Here is a 23,037-nt window from a genome sequence, read left to right on the forward strand (position 1 = left end):
ACTGCAAGGAGAAAAGAGCTATGCAGATGCAGGAGTCTTTACTTGAGCATAAGGAGACCTGGGAGAATAAATTACTGTTCTGTCTAAATGCAAGAGGGGATAATTTGGGTAGGCACTTGTAACAAATTTTTAGCAGAACACAAAACTAAAAATTGCAATGAATTAAGTTAGGTTAGAAATCAGTATGAGCCTCTATTGGAGAGAGGGATTTGGGAGCATCTTTCCAGTCTCTGAAATTGAGAAGAAAGGTGCTGTTTCAGAGCAGTTCATAAAGCCAGCACCTTCAGTACTCTCAAAAGAAGGCTTTCCATATGGTGTCACTGTGTGCTGAATTTGGTGGAGTTGGATGGTAAGGCTGCTTGTGCTTCTCAGTGCACTCTGTTGAGAAGTTGGAGTCCAGTGAGGAAACAGTAGAAGAATTTTATTATCTGATGTTACTTTTTTTCTTGACCACTGAAAACAGCAAAATACTTTGTAATGCCAAATGTGTACCTGCTTGCAGCATGCTTCAAGCAGTGCTCTGTATCTGGCATTGTTTTGTTTGTATAGAAGGTAAAGTCAAGCATCTCACACTGGTTTTAGGAGGAGTAGCTCTCAAATTTCAAAACTGAGTTTTTGAGACAGTTTCTGATTAGAGTGTTCTGGCTGAATCAGAGCAATTTCCAAGTGATTCCTTCCCTCTGCTGGCAGAGGAGAGACTGCATTGGTGTTACCCGAGTTGACCTAGGCTATAGAGGATGCCTTTGTGAAATAACTCTCCAAGGGAATTCATGCAGGCTGTTGTATAAAGAAACTAGTGAGAGAGAACATTTAGCAAAGACCAGTGATTGTTTTAGTTTCCACTGATTGCTTTTACATTAAAACAATGAACAGAACAGATGGTTAAGGTGGAAGAGCTATGTAATATTGAAAAACAATCTCTGAAATCACATGGTTTGGGCGTGGGGTCTGTTTTCAAAAAAATTTCTTTTTGTGAAACTAAGTGTTACCACCTGGGCAAATTTGCTGTAAATTACTGGAAGGAAGTAGCTGGTTGTCAAATGTCCTTGTCTTTCTGCTAGTCTGTAGTTCAGCTGTGTGTTTCAGTACAGGCTGCAGCATTATCAGACTGGATTTATCTCCTGGTATCTCATTCTAAGTTGTTCTTTTCTCTTTTTTTTTTTTTTTTTTTCCTTCTAGTTTTTAATACCAATATCTGTCAAGTTTGGTGGAAGTATTTTGGCATTCTTAGAGTACTTATCTTGGCTGCCAGGGTAGTCCTTTGGAAGCTCAGGGTACTTGCAAGGTGGTTTATTGGGGATTATGGTGAAATCCGTCCTGGGTGAGTGCCTGGCCTGGTGTACATAGGGAGGGCTTTGCTGCTGAGGTGCAATAAACATTGAGTTTCTGTACTTGTCACGCAGTACATCTGCAAACTGTCTAGATGAACTTGTTGAAGCTGTTGTGCTCTTTATAGCTGCTTTACATAGAAGCTAGATCCACAGGGAAAATCAATAAATCTTGCATAGAGGTAGAAGCTTGGTAGCCATGCATACATGCCTTATGTTTTTAATGTTCTGTATGTCTTTGCACCTTTGAAGATTGTGCAGTGTGGAAGAATATTTTTTTTTATTCAGTTCTTGTTAAGTTAGGTTTATACCAAACTAAACTGACCCTCCTGCAGCGTTATATCACTTCATGCCTCTGAGTTCATCAGTGAAGTCTGAAAAGACATTTAATGGAAGCACTGATAGATACAAATTTTGGCTCTGCAGTTGGTATGAGGACCAGTTGGATCACAATAAGCCTATTTCTGGATTTTAACAAACTTTGCACAAACATGAAGACTGGTATATGCTGATACCAGCAGGCATTGAAACATTAAAAATATTTCTGAGAGTTGTATGATTTTAATGTATTTCTTTGTATATGTAGGCCATGGTGCAAAAACTGATGAGAGCCCTCTCTGGAATATATCAGTTAATAATACATCTTGACTGTTGAAAAATGCAGTGCTACAGCCCATGTAATAAGATGGATGAAAAGAAGTAAATGGCTGGCTGATACGTATTTTGATTGGGTTATAAAACCTTTATTTATGTCAGGAAGTTGAGCTTCTTCAAAATATATATGCTTATCTAGTGGGTGCTGTGAAGATCCTGGAGAGTGACCTCTGTTCTCACCAGCACCTAACTTTTGCTCTCTTTCCATTTCCTTTTCCTGGATAAGTTTCCTTTCCACTGTCAGGTGCTTTTTTAAATGCAATTTCCTTTTCACAATGATCCTTTTGCCTACAGCGTTTGTAGTAGCGCTATGGAAAGGCTTATAGAATTGAAGACAAACTTGGTCATATTACAGATTGATCATTGGTGACATTCAAGTGAAAATTACTTAATTGTGAACTTTTCTTTTTTCTGATGTCTTGAAGTGTGTGTCTTGTTTTTCTTGCTGTCAATGTTTAACTGACCAGGAGAGAGACTTCCCTGCAGGAGAATCTTTGTAAATATGTGTCACATCTTTTTGTCTGATGAACTGCTTTAGAGCAGGTAGTAGATTTCCCCACGAGCTGTCCATGCTTTGCGCTGCTATTGTTGCTCTGTTGTGTTCAGCTAAGACACTTAAGACAAGGTTGAACCTTCATGACACATCATTTGTGTCATGCAGCTGGCTTTTCTGTTCCTTGCTACACTGTACATGGCTGGAGGGGACTGAACTATGTTCAAAGCAGAGAGTGGTCATGGGAAGCATTGTTTTTTTGTGTCTTGCAGAAGTTCTGGGCTAGCCTGTCTTACTCTGTTACTCATCTGTGATTCTAGCTCCCTGGTTTTGAAGGCAGAGCTCAATAACTTTGTGCTTCTATTGTACAAATAGTTGTGGTTGCAAAGTGGAATGGTTGTGAAATTTGGAAGTATAACAGCGTGTAGTAGTTATCTTACTATTGCACTGGTTTTTACCAAACGTTTTGTAATTACACCCTCCCATCTCCTTGAAGTAACAGAAGAGATAGATTTTGTTCTCCCTTTTCTTACCTGTCAAGCTCTATGAGTAAGAAGAGAATTGAATAACCATGAGATTAAAACTTGATTTATCTGCTTTTCCTTCCTTTTTTCCTCCTCCTGTCTTCTGTCTTTGAACAGAATGTGATTGGGGGTGGGAAGGCATTGGGAAAAAGATCTAATCTTTCTGAAGCAGTAGATTGCCTGTGTGTGATGTCACAAAAGACAGGTTTACTCTAATTGCAGCTTTAATATTTCAGTTAATGCTGTATACTGTGTTGGATGGAGTAATAGGTGTTTTGATGCCATGTAGGTGTCCAAATGCTTGTGCAGGAAGTGACTAATACAGCTGGGCAGGTAGGGCTGCACTAATGAGACCAGAAAAAAAAAGGGCTTTTTTTAATAACAGGGGTGCTCTCAGTACCCAACTTACAGAACACATCACATGGCATTAGGAAATTTGGTGTTGCTTTGGCATACTGTTGCTTTCACCAACTGACATTTTAAAAGTTGTTTTTTTGGGTTTTAGGTTTTAGAAAAATTATTTGCATTTATTATGTCTTGGGTTGTACAACAGATAAATTAGTTGTGCTAATACTACGTGGTGCAAACACAAGCAAACAAAAAATTCCCCCTAGATTTTTGGGAATTTTTTTAACTGGAAACACAGAATTAGGAGAGCAGTTCAGTGATACTTGTCCCATGGTGACCACAGTTAAAAATACTTGGAATCATGCCTAATTGTAGCTCCAGTTTAAACTACTTTAAAAACCGGGTTTGCTTTTCCCCAAGTCTTTGGGGACAACACATTGCTTTTTGGTATTGTTTCATGTGAAACTAGCTGCAAACTTGTAAAATTCCAAACTTTTTTTTTTTCTGACACAAAAACTGTAAATTTGGGGAAGTAGTATCTGACAGTTGGCATTTCCTTGAACTTGTAAATAGTGTATTGAATTACACTGATTACGGTAACAGTATGAATATGATGATAAACTCTCATACTAAAGTTAAATTACAGCCCATATAATGAAAGTAGAAATATATATATTTTGCCTAATTTCCTTTCTCCTTTTATGTTCTCATTTGGATTTCTGTGTTTGCTGTTGGGTCCTGTGCTCTCTGAATTTGCACACCTCAGTAATTGTAAAGTTCCTGGAATATAGGCAGAATTGTGGTGCTCCCATCTTTAGTGGGGGGCTTAGTAAAAGTTATGGTCTACTCGTGGACTTTTCTGTTGCTTTTTGTTGTACTTTTCTGGTTATATCTTGAGCAGTTTCTGCAGGTATGCCAGGTTTTCTTTGCTGTATTGCACTCAAATTTACAGTTTAATGGGTCTTCCCAAGGGTCTCTTAGAAGTACTTCTATTGTGTGGTAGTCAGTACTGCATGTATGCAGTTTGTCTAGTCTCATGTACAATGTGAATCCAAGATATTCCATTCTAAGATATTTGTCTGCTGTCCTAGCTAAATAGGAAAAACATGTGAAGTCCTCTTGTGAATTTGGCAAGTGTATTTTTAATTTAGTAAAATTACCATTTTTGCATCACAGGTGCAATTTGTCTGCTGTTAGAATTGAAGAGTTCTGACACAGATTTCTAGATTTTTTTTTTTTGTTTCTTCCAGATGAAAATGTTCCGTCCTACTTGAATCTATGGGGGAAATCCTAGTAAACAGTTAGTTTGAAGAATTCTGAGCATAAACTTAGGAGAAACCCACTTACTTGATTGCTCCGGTGGTTAAAAGTCAAAATAACCAAACAAAACAAACAAAAAAACACAAACCCACACAATCTCCACCCCAACAAATTGCATTTAGGTTATTACACTAAAAATCTGTAGTGTTTCAGTGACTGAGGAACTCAGTATTGCATGTCTGTCTTCATGCTTACAAATGCTGTACACAGTGAATGAAATATTTAACTGCAGTTTTTCACCATATGCAGATTTTTTCATTAGGTGGCTTAACTCACTAATTCTTACAGCACTGAGGTGTCCCAGTCCTGTGGGACTTAACTTGGATGCACTTTTTGTCCGTGCTGGCAGTTTTAATAACCCCTTTAAAATGCTGTGGTGGATTAAATTGCATGGGACAGAGGCCCTTGTTTCTGGATGCTGTGCCACAGTAAGGTCCCTGAAGGCAGCCTGCATTCCAGTGGACATCCTGACTTCTTATGTGGAAGATGACTGTCTGGCTTGGTGAGTAATGAGACCATTGTGGTATGTGGGAGTCCTGATGCAGAGGGATCAGAAGAAATGCAAGTAACAGAGGCAGCAAGCAGAGGCTGGGTGCTTGCAGGCTGCAGCTGAGGCTCCAGGGCTCTACTTGCTCCCTTCATTTGCTCTTCCTGGGATGTGATCCCTCCTGGCATATATCTCCCTCGCATAATCAGCATGAGGTAGCTGCCTGCTGCTCCTAGTAGTAATTCCCTTTGATCAAGAGTTGTGGTTTTTTTTCATCTGTATGTGAAGGATTGATTTCTACCTTGCTGACAAAAATGTGTAGAAGCTGATACTCTTCCCATAGAAATGTTTTGAGGATTAGAGGATTATTTCAACTTTCATGAGTCTAGGAGCAATGAGATGAGAGGGAATAATGTAATAGTGAAGGTAGAAGAACTGTGTTGTCAGTTTTTCTCTTCCTGATACTATTAGAGCCTTCCAGGATGATTCCAGCCAAGTCCCTGGGGACTTCTCACAAATGACCACTTACTGCAGTGACTCAGTTTGTGGACTCAACCTTTGGCACTCAGAATCACTAGGAGCTATGCATTGTGGTCACTCAAGCTGGTTTTAGGAAAAGGACATTCTTACTTGCAAGACATTTATATTAAATTATGAGAAATTAATAATTTTCTTTAGAGCTTTGGTGTGGAGAAATTGCTGAAGGGGCACATTAAAAATGCTTTCATGATCTGTTTTATCATTATTTCTGTGTAGACTTGCTAGCTTGTTCTTTCTTAATGGCTGTAGTTTTGCAAATGAGAAATCAAATGGAACTGTAATTTGCACTTTTAAGCATAACTGTACTTCAGAGACACAAACTGTGCAAGTGAATGGAAATTAGCACTGGAATAGGGTTTCATTATTTTTCCTAATTTTAATAATATTTATTGCTTTCTTGAGTTACATAGTTTTGTCAGACTTTCTTGTATATATTATATGTATTATATGTATTAAGTTGTTCATTGTGCAAGATTTGCATAATTATTCTGCATATGAAAACATGATATGGAAGTGATCATTTGGAGGAATCATTGATCAGCTGAAAGACTCAGGCACTTTTCTATTCCACTTGAACTATATGTCAGTATTTTCTTTGGTCTTCTATAATTCTTACCATACTTACATTAAAATATTTTACTAGACAGGTATTTCAGTACAGGTTGAAAGAAGACTCCGAAGACTTCATTATTTAAAATTGCATTATAATTAGGTTATGCTCCACATAAGGATACAGCTAATTATTACTTTTCATTAAATGTAAGTTATTTAATAAAATGTTCTTAAACTTGATAATGGTTTGCCATTGCTTGTCAGCAAATGACTTGTGGATTTAACCATGAACACCCTTTGGCTTTTTCATTTTTGTCATTTTTACCTGCGTGATGCAGTTTTAAAAAGTTACATTTTTGCAAAATCACAGAATGGTTTGAGTTGGAAGAGACCTTAAAGATAATCTAGTTCCAGTCTCCCTGCCATAGTCAGGGATATCACCCCATAGATCAAATTGCCTGGGGCCCCATCCAGTCTGACCTGGAACACTTCTAGGGATGGGACATCCACAGCTTCTCTGAGCACCTTGTTCCAGTGCCACACCACACCATTGATACTTTAATATAAATTCTAACAGATTTATTTTGTTACTTTTTTTCATGCTGTTTGGGTGAATTAGCCTGTTCTCAAATGAAGTTTGATGAAAAAATATTAGTCTTTTATGTGTCCTTTCAGCTGTTTCAACGATGTCACGTTCAGTTTATGTAGAGAATACATAGAGTGTATTAGGGAAGAAAATCAGAGTAGCTTTCATTCAGTTAAGCCACTGAATTTCAGATGAGCCATCTTAATGTTAATATCATGTGTTACTTGGTACTAAAGGTTTAGTAAGTTCTCTGTATTAGCAGGAAATTATGTAGCTGCACAGGCACACAGTGGGACAGCTGGTGTTAACATAAGGAGCATGGGGGAGTGCCAGGGACTAGCTCTGGAAGGATGCTTCTGACATCCCTCCCTGTCCACTTGTGAATACAAGTGTGGTAAAGTCACTGAACTTCATCTCTTGCCACCAAGGAAAGTTCTGAGACTTGTTTTAACAAGTACTAGAAATCCTAGTGGTTGGGGAAAAGTCCTTTTTTTGGGAATCATCAGTCTGGTTTTCTATCCTACTGTGCTGCCAGAAATTCTCAGCGTTTTTGTTTCTTCTTCTATAGGTTCAAAACCTATAGTGTATTGGGGTGATTGGGAAGAGTCAAAAGTAGACACACATGAACAGAAATTCTAAAATTGCCTGATTTATTAGAAAATCACTAGAACCATATTTATTCTCGGGCAATGATGTTTTGATTCTTAGAAATGTGAATACAACTCAATTTAGTTCTGCAGCAGGATGCCATTCATTTTCCTTGTTGCAGGGAGCATTTTGAAAATATATTAAACTTACCTGGATTTTTGGGCATTCTCTCAAAGCCACAGAAGTCACAAATACAAATATTCCTGCCCTTACTTTGCACAGAAATCCAGTGTGTTTTGGGGCAGCAGTTTCCTGCATAGCAACAGCAGCAGCTTTTAGTGGCAGCTTCTGCTGTTTGGTGCTGGTAAAAAAGAGACTTTACAAGTGCAGAGTCATCCCTGTATGAACATGTGGAACAACTGGAACAATTCAAAGGTGAGCCAGTCTGTATGTGTATTATTAAAGTCAGGAAAAGTAGGTGGATTCAGAACATTTTGAAGACTAGAGTTTTTTCCCCATGAATGTCAGGCAAGAGGATTTTATTTTCCAGGGGAAAACTGCAGGAGAGAAAAGATGCAAATTTTGGGAAAGGCAGAATTTCCTAGTAAAGGCTGATACGGGTCCCTCTTCTTTATTCTTCCTGAATTTTCTGTTCATGTCTTCTTACTCTCCCCAAATAAGCTGTCAAAACTGTAACTTCTTTCCCCTTTCTGAGGTGAATTGCTGCAGCTACCCAGGCCTCTAGAGAAGCTTGTTTTGGTGCTGAATGGTGGTCAATGATTGCTTAACCATAGGGAATAATCACAGAAAATGAAGAGCAACTGTTGTGTTATTTTTCTACAAAACAAGAGTTCTTATCTGATTAAAAATCTGAAACAAAACTAGCATTTTGGCTAGACAGATCAGTGTTTGACATCATGTGGGGTGTTTCCATTTCAATGAAAATATCAACAAAGTAAGTCAGATACTGTTGAAAAGTTTTCCTTGCTAGCAATTATTCTGTTTATCTACTCGCCTCTTTGTCACAAAATCTGTTGATCCTTTCTTTTTGGTCTGGCAAAATCTAGAGTTGGAGATGTATGTTCTTGTGTACAAACCGTCTTGTGTTGTTACCTTCTTTTTACCTTCTACTCCTGTGCTGCTTCAGTTTCTACTTAGTAGCCTTTCTCCCACTGAGGACTATATAAATTCTTTGGACATAATTAATGAAACTAGGATTTCCTCAACTGGTATTGAATGCAATTACTACTAGAGTATGTGGCTACAGAAATGGAGATGCATATAGTTGACTTGATACCTTCTTCACCTCACTTCACCTGTCACCTCCTGGTCCCCAGTCCTTTCTGGTGGTGGTTTGGAAACTGTTACCTTCCAATACTGCAAAAATGCTTCTAGAAAAATTCAGTATGACAAACCAGTTTCTGCAGCCCTGCAGAAGTGGAGTATCCAGGTATCTAACAACCTGTTCATCATTTTTCAAACCTTTGTAATCAATGATCATTGGATATTCTGGTTTTGGGTGTTGGTTTATTGCAGGGGGTGATGTTGAGACAAGTTTAAATTACTTTTGTTTGTAAAGAGGTAGGCAGTACCTACAGAAATAAGTAGAGGTTTTCTTCTGACTGCAAGCAGTTTCTCCTACCACAACCATTTTTAACTTGGAGTCTCCAGAGGTGTAACATCTTTACTGTTGGAATAGAACAATAAAACATATTTATTTAAAAGTTCTTGCAGTGTATGTCAAGTTAATGAGGTGTCCTATTCATAGTATGTCTTGTAATAATCATTGTTTTATTCTTATGGGCAGCTGCTTCACGATGTTTCGTAGCATATGTGACAGTTGTTGGTAGAGTTCCTCCCTGCTGTTTGGTCCAAAGTTGCTGAGGTTACCTATTAGCTTAGTTGTTTCATTTCAGGTAATTTATTTCTTCATCTTGAGAAACCTACTTACTTTATAACTGTTCCTCTTGCTCTGGCTTTACAGATAAGACTCTTTGTCCTTCAGGGAAACAGTTGAGAGGAGAGCAGGAATTGCACCAACAGAAGGAGAAAGTGTGAAGACCACCTGAAGGGCTGTGTGCTGGATGTTAGGGCAGATGTTGAGCTGAGACCTGAAGCTCAGTGAAGGATTTTCATGCATGTTGCTGAGCATTTTAAATACTTGTGCAAAATGGGAAAATAGTACTCATAAACCTAATAATCACCTGACTATACCAAAATACAGGCTTCTTTCTGAGGAACAGAAATTCTGGTACCTGTGCACAAAGCACTGTTACTTAGACTCGCATGGAGGCAGTGATCAAGTGCACCCCTCCAACCACAGTGCTATAGTTGTCATTAAGTTGGTTTTTTCTACTGAGAGGAGCTGCTGAGCATATTTTGAGCTTGTAGCTTCCTAAAAGTAAACACAGTTAACATGAGATGTGCTTGGTACTTGATCTGAAAGTGTAGATTGACATGACAGGTAACACAACTGGTGGCCTGCTACCTCTGCAAGAAGTCTCCTTGTCTGTGTTCTCTTGGGTTGTGAGCTAGTGATAATGTGTCACAAGGAGAATTAACTCAGCTGCTTTAAATTAGAAAACAAATTTAAACCACTTCAGTCTCCTGTGTTAGCTAACTGAAACTTCTCCTTGCAGCCCTTGCAATTGCTCTCTAAAGAAGAGAGGAAGAAAGAAAAGCTACACTGACTTCTTCCATAAATTTTTAGCCATTAGTCATGATGCAGTCTGGTGTAATGTCAGTCTTGGCTGACTGATCTGATGGAGTGGCTGAAGGGGTCTGAGACCAGGGGAGGGATACTGGGAACAGCTGGTATGGGAGAGGTCTGGCTGGACCTGCGCCCTGAACCTTTCAGGTCCATGTATTTGACCACTTAATTGGAGACATTGGGTTAAACTGGTGATACAGAGTAGACATGGCATACCATCCAGAAAGAGAAATCTTGTGGGTAGGAGTCCTCATTTTCCTTTCTATTCCAGGTCAGTCTCTCTAACCAGCCAGAAAGGATGATTGCAGGGATCTGAATTCAGTGATAACACCACCTTTTCCCACCTTTCCATATTCATACACTGTCTGGGACTGCTGTTACTCTCAAAGTGATAAAAAACTCAAGACGGGGAAAGGAAATCCTGAGGTGGTTTTGTTTGGGTATTTTTTTCTCCTACATGCAAGTATTTCCACAGCCTTATCTGATCACAATGATACTTTAGCACAAATCAAATCTCCTCTTCATTATTAACACTGAGATTTTAGTCAAGTCTAACCCAGGGCACTTGACTTAGTCTACCTTGGTTGTTCATTTTTGCCTCATCACAAAAGCAGGCTATCAGACCACAACACTACCTTGCAACATCTTTGTCAAATCCATATTGACATTTTTAAACAGTAAAAGGTTTGTAGTAAAGGCCATGTTATATTATGCTTATCTGTTAAACACAGATTTACATATATAAACAGCAGATGAGATACACAGTAGTGGTTTTGGTTTGTTTTCTTTATAAAGAAAATTTGTAAAAAAAAAAGGGAAGTTGTAATTTCTTCTCCTGTTGTAAACCTGATGTGAAAATGAGTATATTAATAGCCTTGTCAGCTGATAGAACTGCCTTTAGGAATTTAAATGAATTTGCTTCATGTTTTTTCTGCTTTAGGAAAGTGGTAAGTGGACTATAGTGTTCTAAACACATTTACTAGTATACAACACCTATATTTTCTGCTTCCCTCTTGTTTTGCTGTTTCTAATTGTTTTATGATATAAAGATTCTGGCTGCTTTTGACAAGCAAGGTCTGCAGCAGTCAATACATAAACTGTCCCTTAATCAAGCTGAAGCTCCAGCTTCAGTAGGGGCCTTATTCTGTAAGGTTCTTGGGTAGAATGACCTGACACAGTAACAACCCCAGAATTACAGCCATAGTCTGATCATCAGGAGAATTAACCCTGATAGTTCAGCTGTTTAATAAGCTTTTTAAAAATTATTGTGCACTAGATGAGTGCAGCATTCTACAGGGTTAGATCAATTATGGGACAGAATTGTGCATTCATAAGATGATTTTTTCTTCTGTGCTGTAGGTTTCTGCTGAGGTATCTTAGGTAATAGTTTAACTCTTTGCTGATGAGTAATTTTCTTGCAGCTGGAGTGACACTTGTTTTCAGTTCTACTTCTCCAAGTATGGATCAGAATCACTGTTCAAGCTTTTGCCTCAGCTCCCTGGAGAAGGCTGTACTGTTTGCACTTGTTTATCTTGTATGTTTCCTCCCTGTGGCGGCTGTATCCATCATTGCATTAAATATGAATCAAAATGTGGTTTCAGCTTACAGTGCACTGTGGGAAATAGCTTGATGAAGTAATGTAACATTGGAGTTACAGCACAGTATCTAAGTTTTGTCCAAGTGATGGCATGTGGAGAGAGGCTTGAAAGTTGGTTCTGCATTAGCCTTTCCCAGGTTTATTCCTGAAAATGGGTCAGCATGCTCGTCCATCACTGAAGCCATGTGAAAGTTACCAATTTCTGCCTCTTCCTGGTATCTTGTAGGAACATAGCTTTTCATCTAAACCAGCTGCATTGTGGATTGGTACTGGTACTATGAGATGGGTTACTTTAAGGCAGAGCAAAATAACAATTTATAAATCAAAGCTTAGCTATTTTGTAACAACTTGATCACATAAAGAAGTTATTCAAGTTACCTTGTTTGTAGGGGAAGACAATTGGTGGTATTTTACCCTCATGTCTAATATTACTCCTGACAATGACCTGCCAGGTAGAAGATACTTTTCAGGCTTTCTTCTGCTTCTGCTTGTACCTATGCAACTCTGCTGTTTCTTTAATAAATTCATCAAGTAACGAGGACACAGTTTGGCTTCATGCCTGATAGTCAAGCATGAAAATACTGATTGTTAATACATATACAAGAAAACTCACAAACTGAAAACTGACAAAGGCATGGAAAGTAGTTGTGGATATCTTTCTGAAGGAAAGCAGGATAGTTCAGGAACAGCTATAAAATGCCTGTCCACTATAGACTGAGGAATGTAGATGATCAGATTGGTGAAGAGTATAGTTGAGACATTTGTGTTTAAAGTTCTCAGTGTCTTTTAGTATTCACCTGCATCCATGCCCACTCTGTCAGGTTCTGATGCCACCTTCCAGGATGTAATAGTGAGATAAGCAAGAGTGTGCTTCTCTTCTCCTGTGTCCTTTGCTTGATTATGAGAGCTTTTCTTGTTTTATACTAAGTAAAATGCTAAGTACCACTTTCTGTCAGAAGGATATCAAGCATTATGAAGTGTTTCTGTAGGTACAACAGTAAAACATAACAGCAGCTGTTGCTGGAGAAACCAAGGGTTGATTAACTCTTGCTGACAGCTGTTGGGCTTATCTGTATTAGAGGTTTAGTAATACAGGTTAGTGAATAGGTTGTGCAAATATACAGTGGTTTGCCCTATTTTATTTGAAATAAATAAAATACTGCTTGGCAAATGGGAGCTGAGGAGCCTATTCCAGGTCTCATGTGTGGTGGGGGAACCCAATTACTGCCTAGCAGAATAGCAGAAGAATGAATTTATGATTTTGTCTTTTTCCACATAAATAATTGTGGGATAAATTTTCACTGTTTATGGATTTTTCTTTGCTACTTGTAATGCTACTGAGATCCTTCAAGGAGAATTTCAGTATTAATTTGTTTTTCTATAAATCCTATCCCTATGTGGTGGGGACAAGTAAAATCTGAATATTTCTATTGATACCAGATCTATGTGAGCAGGTAACATCTAGTTCTGGGGGAGAAATAAGGAGTAGAACTACATGTCATCAAATAAGAAAGCAAATTTAGAGGCCTTTAAGAAAAAGGTTTGGTTGAGTTTAGGTGCATTTTGAAAAATATCTTTCTAGTTTATCCTCAGAGTTTTTTTAGGAGGGTCATATTCGTGACGGCAGAGTGAAAAAAAAGTTTGAATGGGAAGCAAACAAAATGGTGTGGGGTTTTGTCCAGGCAGCCAAGGACATTTTTGCCAGTTAAGGTTTTGGGTTGTTTCTGGGGCTAAAGCCATTCTGGTCTCTTCCCACACAGGTGGTGCTGGCTGTGACTCTCGCTGGTGTGTAGCTGCACCATTCCACAGTGCTCCTGGGGACATGGATGTGTGTAAGTGTGCTCCTGACAGTGGTCCTCAGAGTTATGAATGAAGCTGGAGTCTCAGCCTCTGGCTGAAGTTGTAAAAACCAGATGACTTTTGAGAATTCAAGTTGACACTGTGTTTAAATATGCTTTGTAAAGCATTCAGAGAATGTGCTTTTGGAGCAGAAAGGTCAAATCTTTGATGTGCTGGTGGTGGTTGGATTGCAGTTATGTACGCTTAGATTCTCTCCCAGCTTCTTGCTTTTGAGTGTCTTTCACCTGAAGGATGAGGGACTAGGAAGTACTTCAAAGGCCCTGAGACTTTGCTTTTTTTTAGTGTTGACAGTGTGGTAATTAATGCAAAACTCATTGAGAACAAATTGTTGTCAAAACTAGAAGAGGTGGTGTCTGCTCAAGCCTGCAGTGTTTGTGCCTTTGTGACTCTCTGAATGTCACGTGGAGCGGGAATCACGGCATCATTGTCACGGCTGCATCCGCAAGTGTGGTACTTGTGAAAGGAGAACAGAGACTCAGAGGACATGTGAAGAGGAGCTCCCTTACCAGCCCTCTCGGGGCTGGTCTCTGTGAACAGATGACATGATAGAAAATACTCCAGTTCATCTTATTAATAATAAATGGCCTTTAGATCATCTTAATGGCAGCTCAGATATAGAATTTTGGATCCTTTTGAGGACAGTGATGCATGCCCTGATAAAGACTAGTAAAGCCCTTCCCTCCTGAGCAGTGGTGACTCTTGAGTGATGGTTGTCAGAGAAGATGGTGCAGCAGCTGAATGAGACAGGCATTCAGGAAGTAATTTATTTGTAAGTCTGTTGAGAAATGAATGAAAGAGGAAGTGAAAGTCAAACACCCCATGAAACAGGGTTTGTGAAGTGATGGATATCAAGCAAGAAGTTGTGTGAAAATGTTCTGTGGAGGAGGTTGCAAACACAAAACAGATGATGATTTTACTATTTGGTAACGATACAACTTAAGTAGCTCCTGAACTAATTACTCTTAAGTTCTAGCTGTTTATTCTTGCTTGTCTTGTGGCAGCACTGGGGATTTGTACCATTTGAGAGCAAGGAGGGAGGATGAATGAGCTCAGAATGTATTTCATAGGGATTTGATTTTATAGAATTTTGATGGAGAATGCCAGGTTATCACTACCATTAATCAGGGATCCAGACTGATGAAGTTAGTACTGAAAACACAGAAGTGCCTTACAGCAGGTGCAAAATGTGTAGTAAAAGTTTACAGTCTTTGGTTGTCACTCTTTGAATCACGTATACTTGGATTTCATTTGATTAGTACCTACCACTGTCTAGTTCTGAATTGTGGTGATACCTTCAAGTATTTTCTACAAATTATTACTGTTTTTTTGAATAAATTAAACTCATAATGACACACTCCAAAGAAAAGTAACTCTTCACTGCTTTTTAACTTACCAGTGAAAATGAAAGAAATGTTTCCAGTGAACTAGAAAGGAATAGGATTTTACTTATAGATAAAGGGATTTTTAATCCAACTGTTTCTTTACCTAGAGCATGAAAGTCCTCTAGACTAGACTGTCTCTTCCCTTGCATGTATGAATTTCAAGAATATTTTTTTAATACATAACTTCCTTGGTTATTTAAGAGGATAATGTAGCACACTGTTAGAAATTAAATTTCTCTACATCAAGTGTATATTTGGCATGGTCGTGTTCACTTTCAGATTTAAGAAGTAAGAGCAATTAAGCCTGTGCATCTCTGAACTAAGAGTGAAGTTTCAGTTAGAAAATGCTTCTTTGTAGATATATGTTCTAAAATAGAATGGCCTCTTCTTTAAGGAATATAGTTGCAATACAGCAGCTCAAGTACAGCCTGCAAATGTTACGTTATGTCCAGCCTGGGGCAGGCCAAATTACAGGTATAAATCAGTGCTTTTCTGGTCTGGTTTGAACTTTACTTTCTGTGTAGCTGACAAAGATTTCCTTTAAAAGAAGGCTTAGGGTGTGGAAATTATTTTCTGACTTAAAGTATCATGCCATCTGTTTCTATTTTCTGTTGGTGGTACCATTGCTTTCTTAGGCAGTAAGTAAATCAATGTAGAGTCTGTGTGTGTCCTGTCTCTGTTCCCCCCTGCCCTTTCTCCTCCCTTCCCCCTGCCATTAAAAATGCTTTTAAAATAAAATGTCACGAATTGGCAGGGGGAGGTACATACTGTTCTGATAATTAAAATGCTACCTTTCTGTAGGATGAAAGGAGCTAGAGCCTGCTTTCTCCTTCTGAGTTGTAAGCAGAGTAGCCCCTCCTGAGATGCTTTATAGAAGTGAAGCACAACTGAGTATAAGAGCAGGATGCTGCCTGACATTTAACACTGCTGCAGCTCAGCTGCTCTTAGACATAAGTCCTTCCTCATGCTGTGAGAGTACACTATGCTATTCTGTATACTGAAGGTTCTGAAGTTCTTAATGCACAGTGGTTTTCTTAAAACTTGGGTGTTTGACATTGTGAGAAGCTGATATTGAAAGGAGAAGGCTCTTAAAAAGAAAATGAATGGAAAAAAAATACTAATTATTTGTACCAATGTCCTAAGAGATTGTTTGATTTTGTTTTTCCCTTTCTCATTCTGTAGCATGTCATGAGCCTACAGCAGCAGGTAGCCTGAGAGGCTACCTCTAAAGCAATACTTCCATCAGTTACTGATGCTAGTGCACAAAGATGGACTGTTTTGGTAGGACAAGGCTCCATTGAAGTTACTGCTAATAAGCAAGCCAGCTCTGTTCACTTCAGTCCTATTCAAAACACAGGAAAAGGCTTAGGCTTTGCCAAACTTGAAAAGCTGAAACTATTACAGAGGTTAAAAATTATTTATTTCAAGTGGGCGTAAAACATATTTTCAAAATAAACACTGAAACCACACCTGATTCTTACCACATATATTAATCATATTCTGTGTGGGCATGAAGTACAGAAAATGTTGAGCTTTGTATTCCTTGGTTTTATAAATGCAGGTTTGTTCTAACTAGCATTTCATATAAGCAATATATGCAATTATAAGCAATGCTTAAGTACCGTCAGATACAATACACCTTCATTATGTAGTGCTACTCCACTGCAGCTTAGTTTACTCCTTGCAAAAAGATATGGCTCTTTTAATAACTCCCTATTGCTTTTTGTGCTTTTTTTTTTTTTAATGGTGTAGTCATAGGTGGGATTAATTTCACTATTCTGTTCTAAAGTGTACCTATACTTGTCTAAACAAAAGCTGATGCTAATCCTAGTGCAATAGCTTTTTGTGTTTCTACAACAAATTGTTCTCTTATTGCAGCGTGCTTGTGCTCTGTAGTGCTGTTCTGATTGTCATCTGCCTATTAAGTACATCTCCTTGATGCACTGGGTGATTCTTCTGAGAACAGTCCAGTGGTCTGTATGCTCAGTTTCAATTTTACATGCTGCTACAGGTGAATCAGAGTCCTACAGGTATAAAATGTTGGCGTTCCCCAGCATGTAGTATGTGAGGTTTGTGAGATTCTTTTTGTTCTGTGTTTTTTAATGCCTTTGTGCATACTCCTCCTGTACTTAATCTCGTCCGTATAAAAGTCAGACTAAGCCTGGCGTTGTTTGCATGTGGCAGAGCTCTGCCCACCTTTTAGAGCTGGAAATGAAATGTGGGGAATATCCCTCCTAAGAATGGGTGTATTCTGAGGAGCTGCCTCTCCTCCATACTGCAGAGAGATTTGCCTCCATCCTGACCTGCCTGTGCCTTGAGCCAAGGCTGCTCAGGGCAGTGTGGCAGTGATAAGTTGCTGAGGTGTTCTCCACCATGCTCTGGTCTGACTTGCTACTGTTGTCCACCCTGCATTTCTGTCTCTAACATACACTTAATCTCTTTGCTCTCCTGAGTTTTTATGTTGCTGAGAGAACAGAAGTAATGCAGTAGGAATTTTTTTGAAATCAGTATAAACCTTGGGTTTGATACCATGCTGTTACAACTTTTCTAATCCTCTGGTTCCTGACTGAATTATCATTCAGTTAGAGTCCATGTGGCTCAGGGTTGTATTGTGTTGCTGTTTAGGGCTTTTCCCTCCTTTTTTAGCTTAAATACTGCATTTGTGGGGATCTTTGTGTCTTCTGGTACCACTAAGCAACAAGATCTGCATCCAAATCTGAGGCGTTTGTCTTATTTAGTGTATTGTTCGGCAGGTTTCTCTAATTGAGCATGTTAAAGAATAAGCAGTGTGAGGAAATCAAACTTGCCAGCCTTCAAATAGTAATTCCTGGAAAGAGATGCTGGTTGTACTCTTTTCTCTTCATGGAGATAGGGAAGGAAGGAAGGAGTTGAATTAGTGGTCAGCTGTACTTGTGCAGTCAAAACTCACTCTCAGGATTACTTGTGGCAGATACAAACATGCTCTAGCTGGGTCCTTGCAGACTCTCAAGATCCAACAGGGTTTATTAACTTGGGCTCACTGCCAAGCAGATGCAACTCTGGTGTTCCCAGACCAAGTAGGACCGGCTGTTTTGGCATGGAGTCCGAGCAGTTAAAGGCTGCCAAGTATGAGGGGTGCAGATCTGGGTCCAGTGTGGTTCTTGGATCCAGGAGCTCTGGAAACACATTGTGGGTATCCGAACATATGGATCCGCTTGGGACTATCAGGACTCATTAGATCAGTAACAGTTTCTGCCCTGTTAACCTTAAGCTTGTTTGTTTGTCTGATTTTAGTTTGGTTTTTATTAAGGTTTTTTTCATCTTGTTGGTTTTTTTTAAACTTTTAACTCTTGAGTTCTGGGGTGTATTCTTAGCTTGATCAGCCCCAAGATCAACTAAAACTTTCTGCATGCGGTATGACATGTAAGGAGCTTCTTGAAAGCAGACTGCAAAGGCACTGAGTGTACTGAGCAGGAACCAGCTCAGGGTTCCTGAGTCAGAGCTGCTGATACTCAGTTGACTTTTAATTTCTCTGTGCTGTGATTCTCAGGTCATTTTGCAGTGAAACAGTGTGTAAACGTTTCTATTGTCTGCTTTCTCACAGCCTTTATGAGCCAGGACTGCAGTGTGCTGACCATTACACCCAAAATATGGAGTACTGGGTAGATGCTGTTAGTTAGGACTTGTATTTGATTTTGTGGTGTATGTAGCCATGGTACGTACACCGAGAGAACATGTTTAATAACTGCAGTTGTCGGGGTAATTCATTTTTCTGTTTGGATTTGAAAATGTTCCCTGGAAAAATTGTAGTGTGCTTGGTGTAACTTCACAAGCACAAATTAAAAAATTTAAAGACGATATGCTAGGTAGTCTCTAGATTGTTACAGTATTTGAAGTTAATTTTCCTCACAGAATTCACCAATGCTTGCTTAACTTTTCCAAGCAAAAGTTCATACAGCTCTATTTTTTTTTTCATGCACAGGTGCAGCTGGGACAAGCGGATATCAAATGCCCCATCACAGAGTGCAGCGAACACCTGGATGAAACAACTGTCCTCTATAACCTGCCCCACGACGACATCATCAAGTATAAATACTTCCTGGAACTCAGCCGCATTGACTCCAGCACCAAGCCATGCCCTCAGTGCAAGCACTTTACAACCTTCCGGAGGAGAGGCCACATTCCTACCCCTGCCAAATTGGAGAACAAATACAAAGTGAGCATGCTTGCCGGGGCTGTGGGTTAGATGGCACTGCAAAAATAGGACAGCATTTGGTGAGCATTAAATGAACTTTTTTGTTTCACTGGAGCTGTATGCAGGCTGTGTTTAGGAATATGAACCTGTAGTACATCATTGATTAAGTACTTAATTGACTTATAACAGTTCAAGCAGTTGAACTCTTCGGTGTGTATTTTTTTGGTAGGTGGCATAATTTTGTCCTGACATACATTTTAATTTAAAGAGTGTTTTCTTTCTGACATGCAAACAATATGGTTGTCAGAAGACACTGGGAAAGGGGAGTTACCACTTTAACTGATAATTTTAAACACACAACTTTTAAGTTTCCCCTGAAACTCTGGGTGAGTGAGTTCTGGACATTCACAATAGGCTGTTGGCTTTGCTTCTTCCTTAGTAATAGTGCTGTTTTCTGTCCCGCTTGTTGATTCTGATTTCTTCACTCCCTTACCAGATGTTATACAATACTGTAGTCTCATAATTCACAATGAAGAACTTTGTGAAATAGAGGGGTGGGAAAAAACATTTCTACAGCATTTATTTTCATAGAAGAGTTGCTTATACTGTGATTTTAATCAAAGATAAAAAGCAAGAATTTAGAATAAGCTCTGAGCTGCTGAAAGCCCATCTGAGTTCCAGAAGACAATAGTTGTCTGCAGCACCATGTTCTGTGATAGTTTTCCATCCGGTCATTAGATTTGTTGTGGTTCATTTCATGATTGAGCTGGCCTTTCCTGGACAAACCAGTTCTCCTCAGTAGGAGTTGAGATGACTGTTTAGATAGCCCAAATTACACAGCATAAGATTCAGTCCAGGATGAAGATTAAAAGGTAGAAGGTTGTGTATTCATTGGAGTTGAAAAATCGGTAAAGCTAATTCTGAGTTATGAGCTATTTGTGCATATCTGTGTAGGGCATGAATTACATGACACACTCTGTTGGATGTAGTGTTTTCGTATTTCTGTCATCTTACACTGAGCTGGAAAAAGCTTGAAACTGCAAGTAAAATTCCTTCTGCCCAAAGCTATTCTCCTTCACCCATCTGCTTCATCATCACCACACATCAGATGTAATCCAGGGTAGATGAGGGCTTGTAATGTTTTGGCAGCCATCTCTTTTAAGGTGTCAGCGGCTGTTAATGTCACACAAGTGTGGGTCATTGGTAGTGCAGCTGTTCTATCACAAGCCTGCCAGACCTAAGAACGTACCTCAGGGCATAACCAGTGTTCTTTCGAGTTAAAATGCTGCAGTAAAAATGTTCCCAACTGCCCTACAAACCACAGTGGGAAGGAATGGGAGATTGTGATGCACAGTGCAAGCCAGGAACAGTTCATTTGTCGTGTGGTGGTTCAGTGTGTGTACCTGCAGAGCTTAAATCTCCTGGCAACAGACTGGCAAAATGTATCCTTTGAGATACCTTTGATATCCTTTGCCCAGGTGTTGTGTGCAAGAATGTCTAGTTGATGCTAGTCAGAAATATAATTGGGAAAATGCTGGCAAGCAGTATGGATGATCATGGTCCACAGGGCTTCAGCATACTCCTTGAACCTCAACTGTTTTTCAGTGTAGGTACAGTTTTAGTGATTTGTCTTAAGCTTAGCACAAGGAGAAGTTTTTTGCAGGAAGAAGGTTTAAAAAGATGACTATATGTGACATGGAGTCTGTGTAAGTAATTTACATACACACATAGCTGTGGACCAGTATTATCTTGTTTCTTAGGTTCCCGTATGATTACATGTAAACATTTTGTCTTGCATTTTAGGCTGTTTGGAGGCAAAGACACATTTTATTTTGTGTATAGCATAGGAGACACCTGACTGGAGGCTTTTGAGGCTGCTCTGTTCACATGCAAGTAATATAACAGCAATTGCACCAGATGAATTCTGCACCAGCACTGCGAGTGTTGGCTTCAAGAGAACTGAGTCATGTGGGGAACACGAATGCACAAGCCTGCTGGTAGGATCACAGCACAGCCAATACACTCACTCTTTAACACACTGCAAGGGGAAAGCACTCTGAAATCCAAGACTTAATTTGAACTGATACTTTAAAAATGTTAATGCCATTTCTAAAATTTGATACAGTATTAAAATTACAGATAACATAGAAATTTAAAGAGGCAGCAAAGTTATAAATGATTCTCATTATAGCTGATTTGTGTCAGCTAAGCTGATCTAGGTCCAGAAGTTCAATTGGCTGAGATTCAAGTCTTAGTGTACTAAGCCTAGAAAGTTAACATGTGTGTTGAGGAAGAACAAGGGGAAGAAAAGGAGAACTTGCTAGCCAAACCTTTCTTCTACCATTAGTATGCCATGACACTTAGGGCCACACAGAACAAAAAGAGAACTATTTATTTTTCTGTATAAAATATTTTTTTTTACAAATAGATCCAGCATTAGTGCTGAAAATTTCCTTTCCCCCTCTCATATGTCCTGAATTGAGTGTAATATGGTTGCAGACAAGACCCTAACAAATTTCTGTTCAGAGCTATTATGCAAAGTGCAATGGAAGTGGACAAAAATTGAAAAATTGCTGGTTGAGTTCCTGTACGTGTAACAGGTAAAAGTTCCACAAGAGTATGAAGACTTGCTCTGTGAGGAAGGTCTGGCTTTTTCCTGTTAGTTTTTTGACTTGCCACTTGCCATGGAGAAGCAATACTCTGCTCTGTGAGATTCATAATGTAGTTTTCTTGTTCACGTTTGTCAAGAGATACATGTCACATAAAAGGAGGACTTGAGTGCTTGGGTTTGCAAATATAAATGTTTTTTCAATGCAGTTGTTACACAAACTATTTTTTGAACTACTAAAGAGTTGCTGAAAGTTGTTCTAGAACTAGCCAGAATTTGTACCAGAAGAGATGCTGTGATAGAGCTGTTAGCTCCACACTTTTGGATCAGGTTTTAAGTAGCAGATACCTTCATGGCTGTACATCACTTCAGTCTACCTTGAGCCTCAGCTGCTGCTGATGTGATGATTTTGCTGTGCTCTCGCTCTTTGCTCCCAGCTCTTCATTCCTGACAGCCTGCTTTTGCTTATGTTGATGTTTTGGTGTCACACAGGGAGCTGGATCAAAGATCAGCCCTAATAGGGTACTAAATTTGTTTTAGTTGTTGCTTATATTCAGCTATTTCAAGAGAGGGGATGGGTTGATGATGAGGAGAAGGAAAAGGAAGTTGTTTTGGCTGGAGCCCATATTTATTTTCAAATAAAGTGACAGTATCTGCAGCTAGAGACTGTAATTCATATAATCAATTAATTGCATAGTTAATTTTGCCATCATGTTATATAGCTGCCATTCCACCAAGCAGCAAAAAATCTCTCTAAGCTATTTTTACTGTCAGGTTCCAGGAGTATTTCTCATGTGCAGTCAGTTTTGCTATCATCAGGTCACACTGAGTTGTGATTTTGTGTTGAAATTATCTATCAGTCTTGGAAAGTCTTTTCCTGTGAGGTGAAGAAACTGAAAGTAGCTTGCAGTAGAGAGGCTTGCTAAGAAAATGGAAAATGTTAGCCTCAAAGGTTGGTGTTTCAGGAAGCTGAGCACCAAGAGAGTTAGAACACAAAGTTGTGCAATCTTTTCTGTTTCAAGGGAGGCTGATCTCCAGATGTCATAGAAGGTTGTGTATATATCCATCCTCTCAATTCTAATCAACAGAAAGAGAAATCATAAAATAGGTGGGAAAATGTTTGTGTGAGAACGTATTTGAAAAAACACAAGGTTAAGGTTTTGTTTTGCAGATATAGTTTGTCTGCTTTACTGGACTATAATATATTTTACTGGTTTAAAACCATATGTAGGTAGCATTTGTGTCCTTGCTACGGTGATTCCATGCATAAATACTGAAGCATGAAT

General features: G+C 39.1%; 1 protein-coding gene across 3 annotated transcripts in view; it reads left to right on the forward strand.

The window, feature by feature from the left end:
• Positions 1-23,037, forward strand: part of RNF217 (ring finger protein 217) — a 63,530-nt gene that overhangs the window by 11,329 nt on the left and 29,164 nt on the right. For all 3 annotated transcript variants that reach the window (XM_086876956.1, XM_086876959.1, XM_086876957.1), the window contains exon 2: positions 18,931-19,164. In XM_086876956.1, the coding sequence (XP_086733082.1) occupies positions 18,931-19,164 (234 nt within the window). The remainder of the gene's footprint in view (positions 1-18,930; positions 19,165-23,037) is intronic.

This window comes from Cyanistes caeruleus, chromosome 2 (genome assembly GCF_971803275.1).
Source record: "Cyanistes caeruleus chromosome 2, bCyaCae1.hap1.1, whole genome shotgun sequence".
Classification (NCBI taxonomy): domain Eukaryota; kingdom Metazoa; phylum Chordata; class Aves; order Passeriformes; family Paridae; genus Cyanistes; species Cyanistes caeruleus.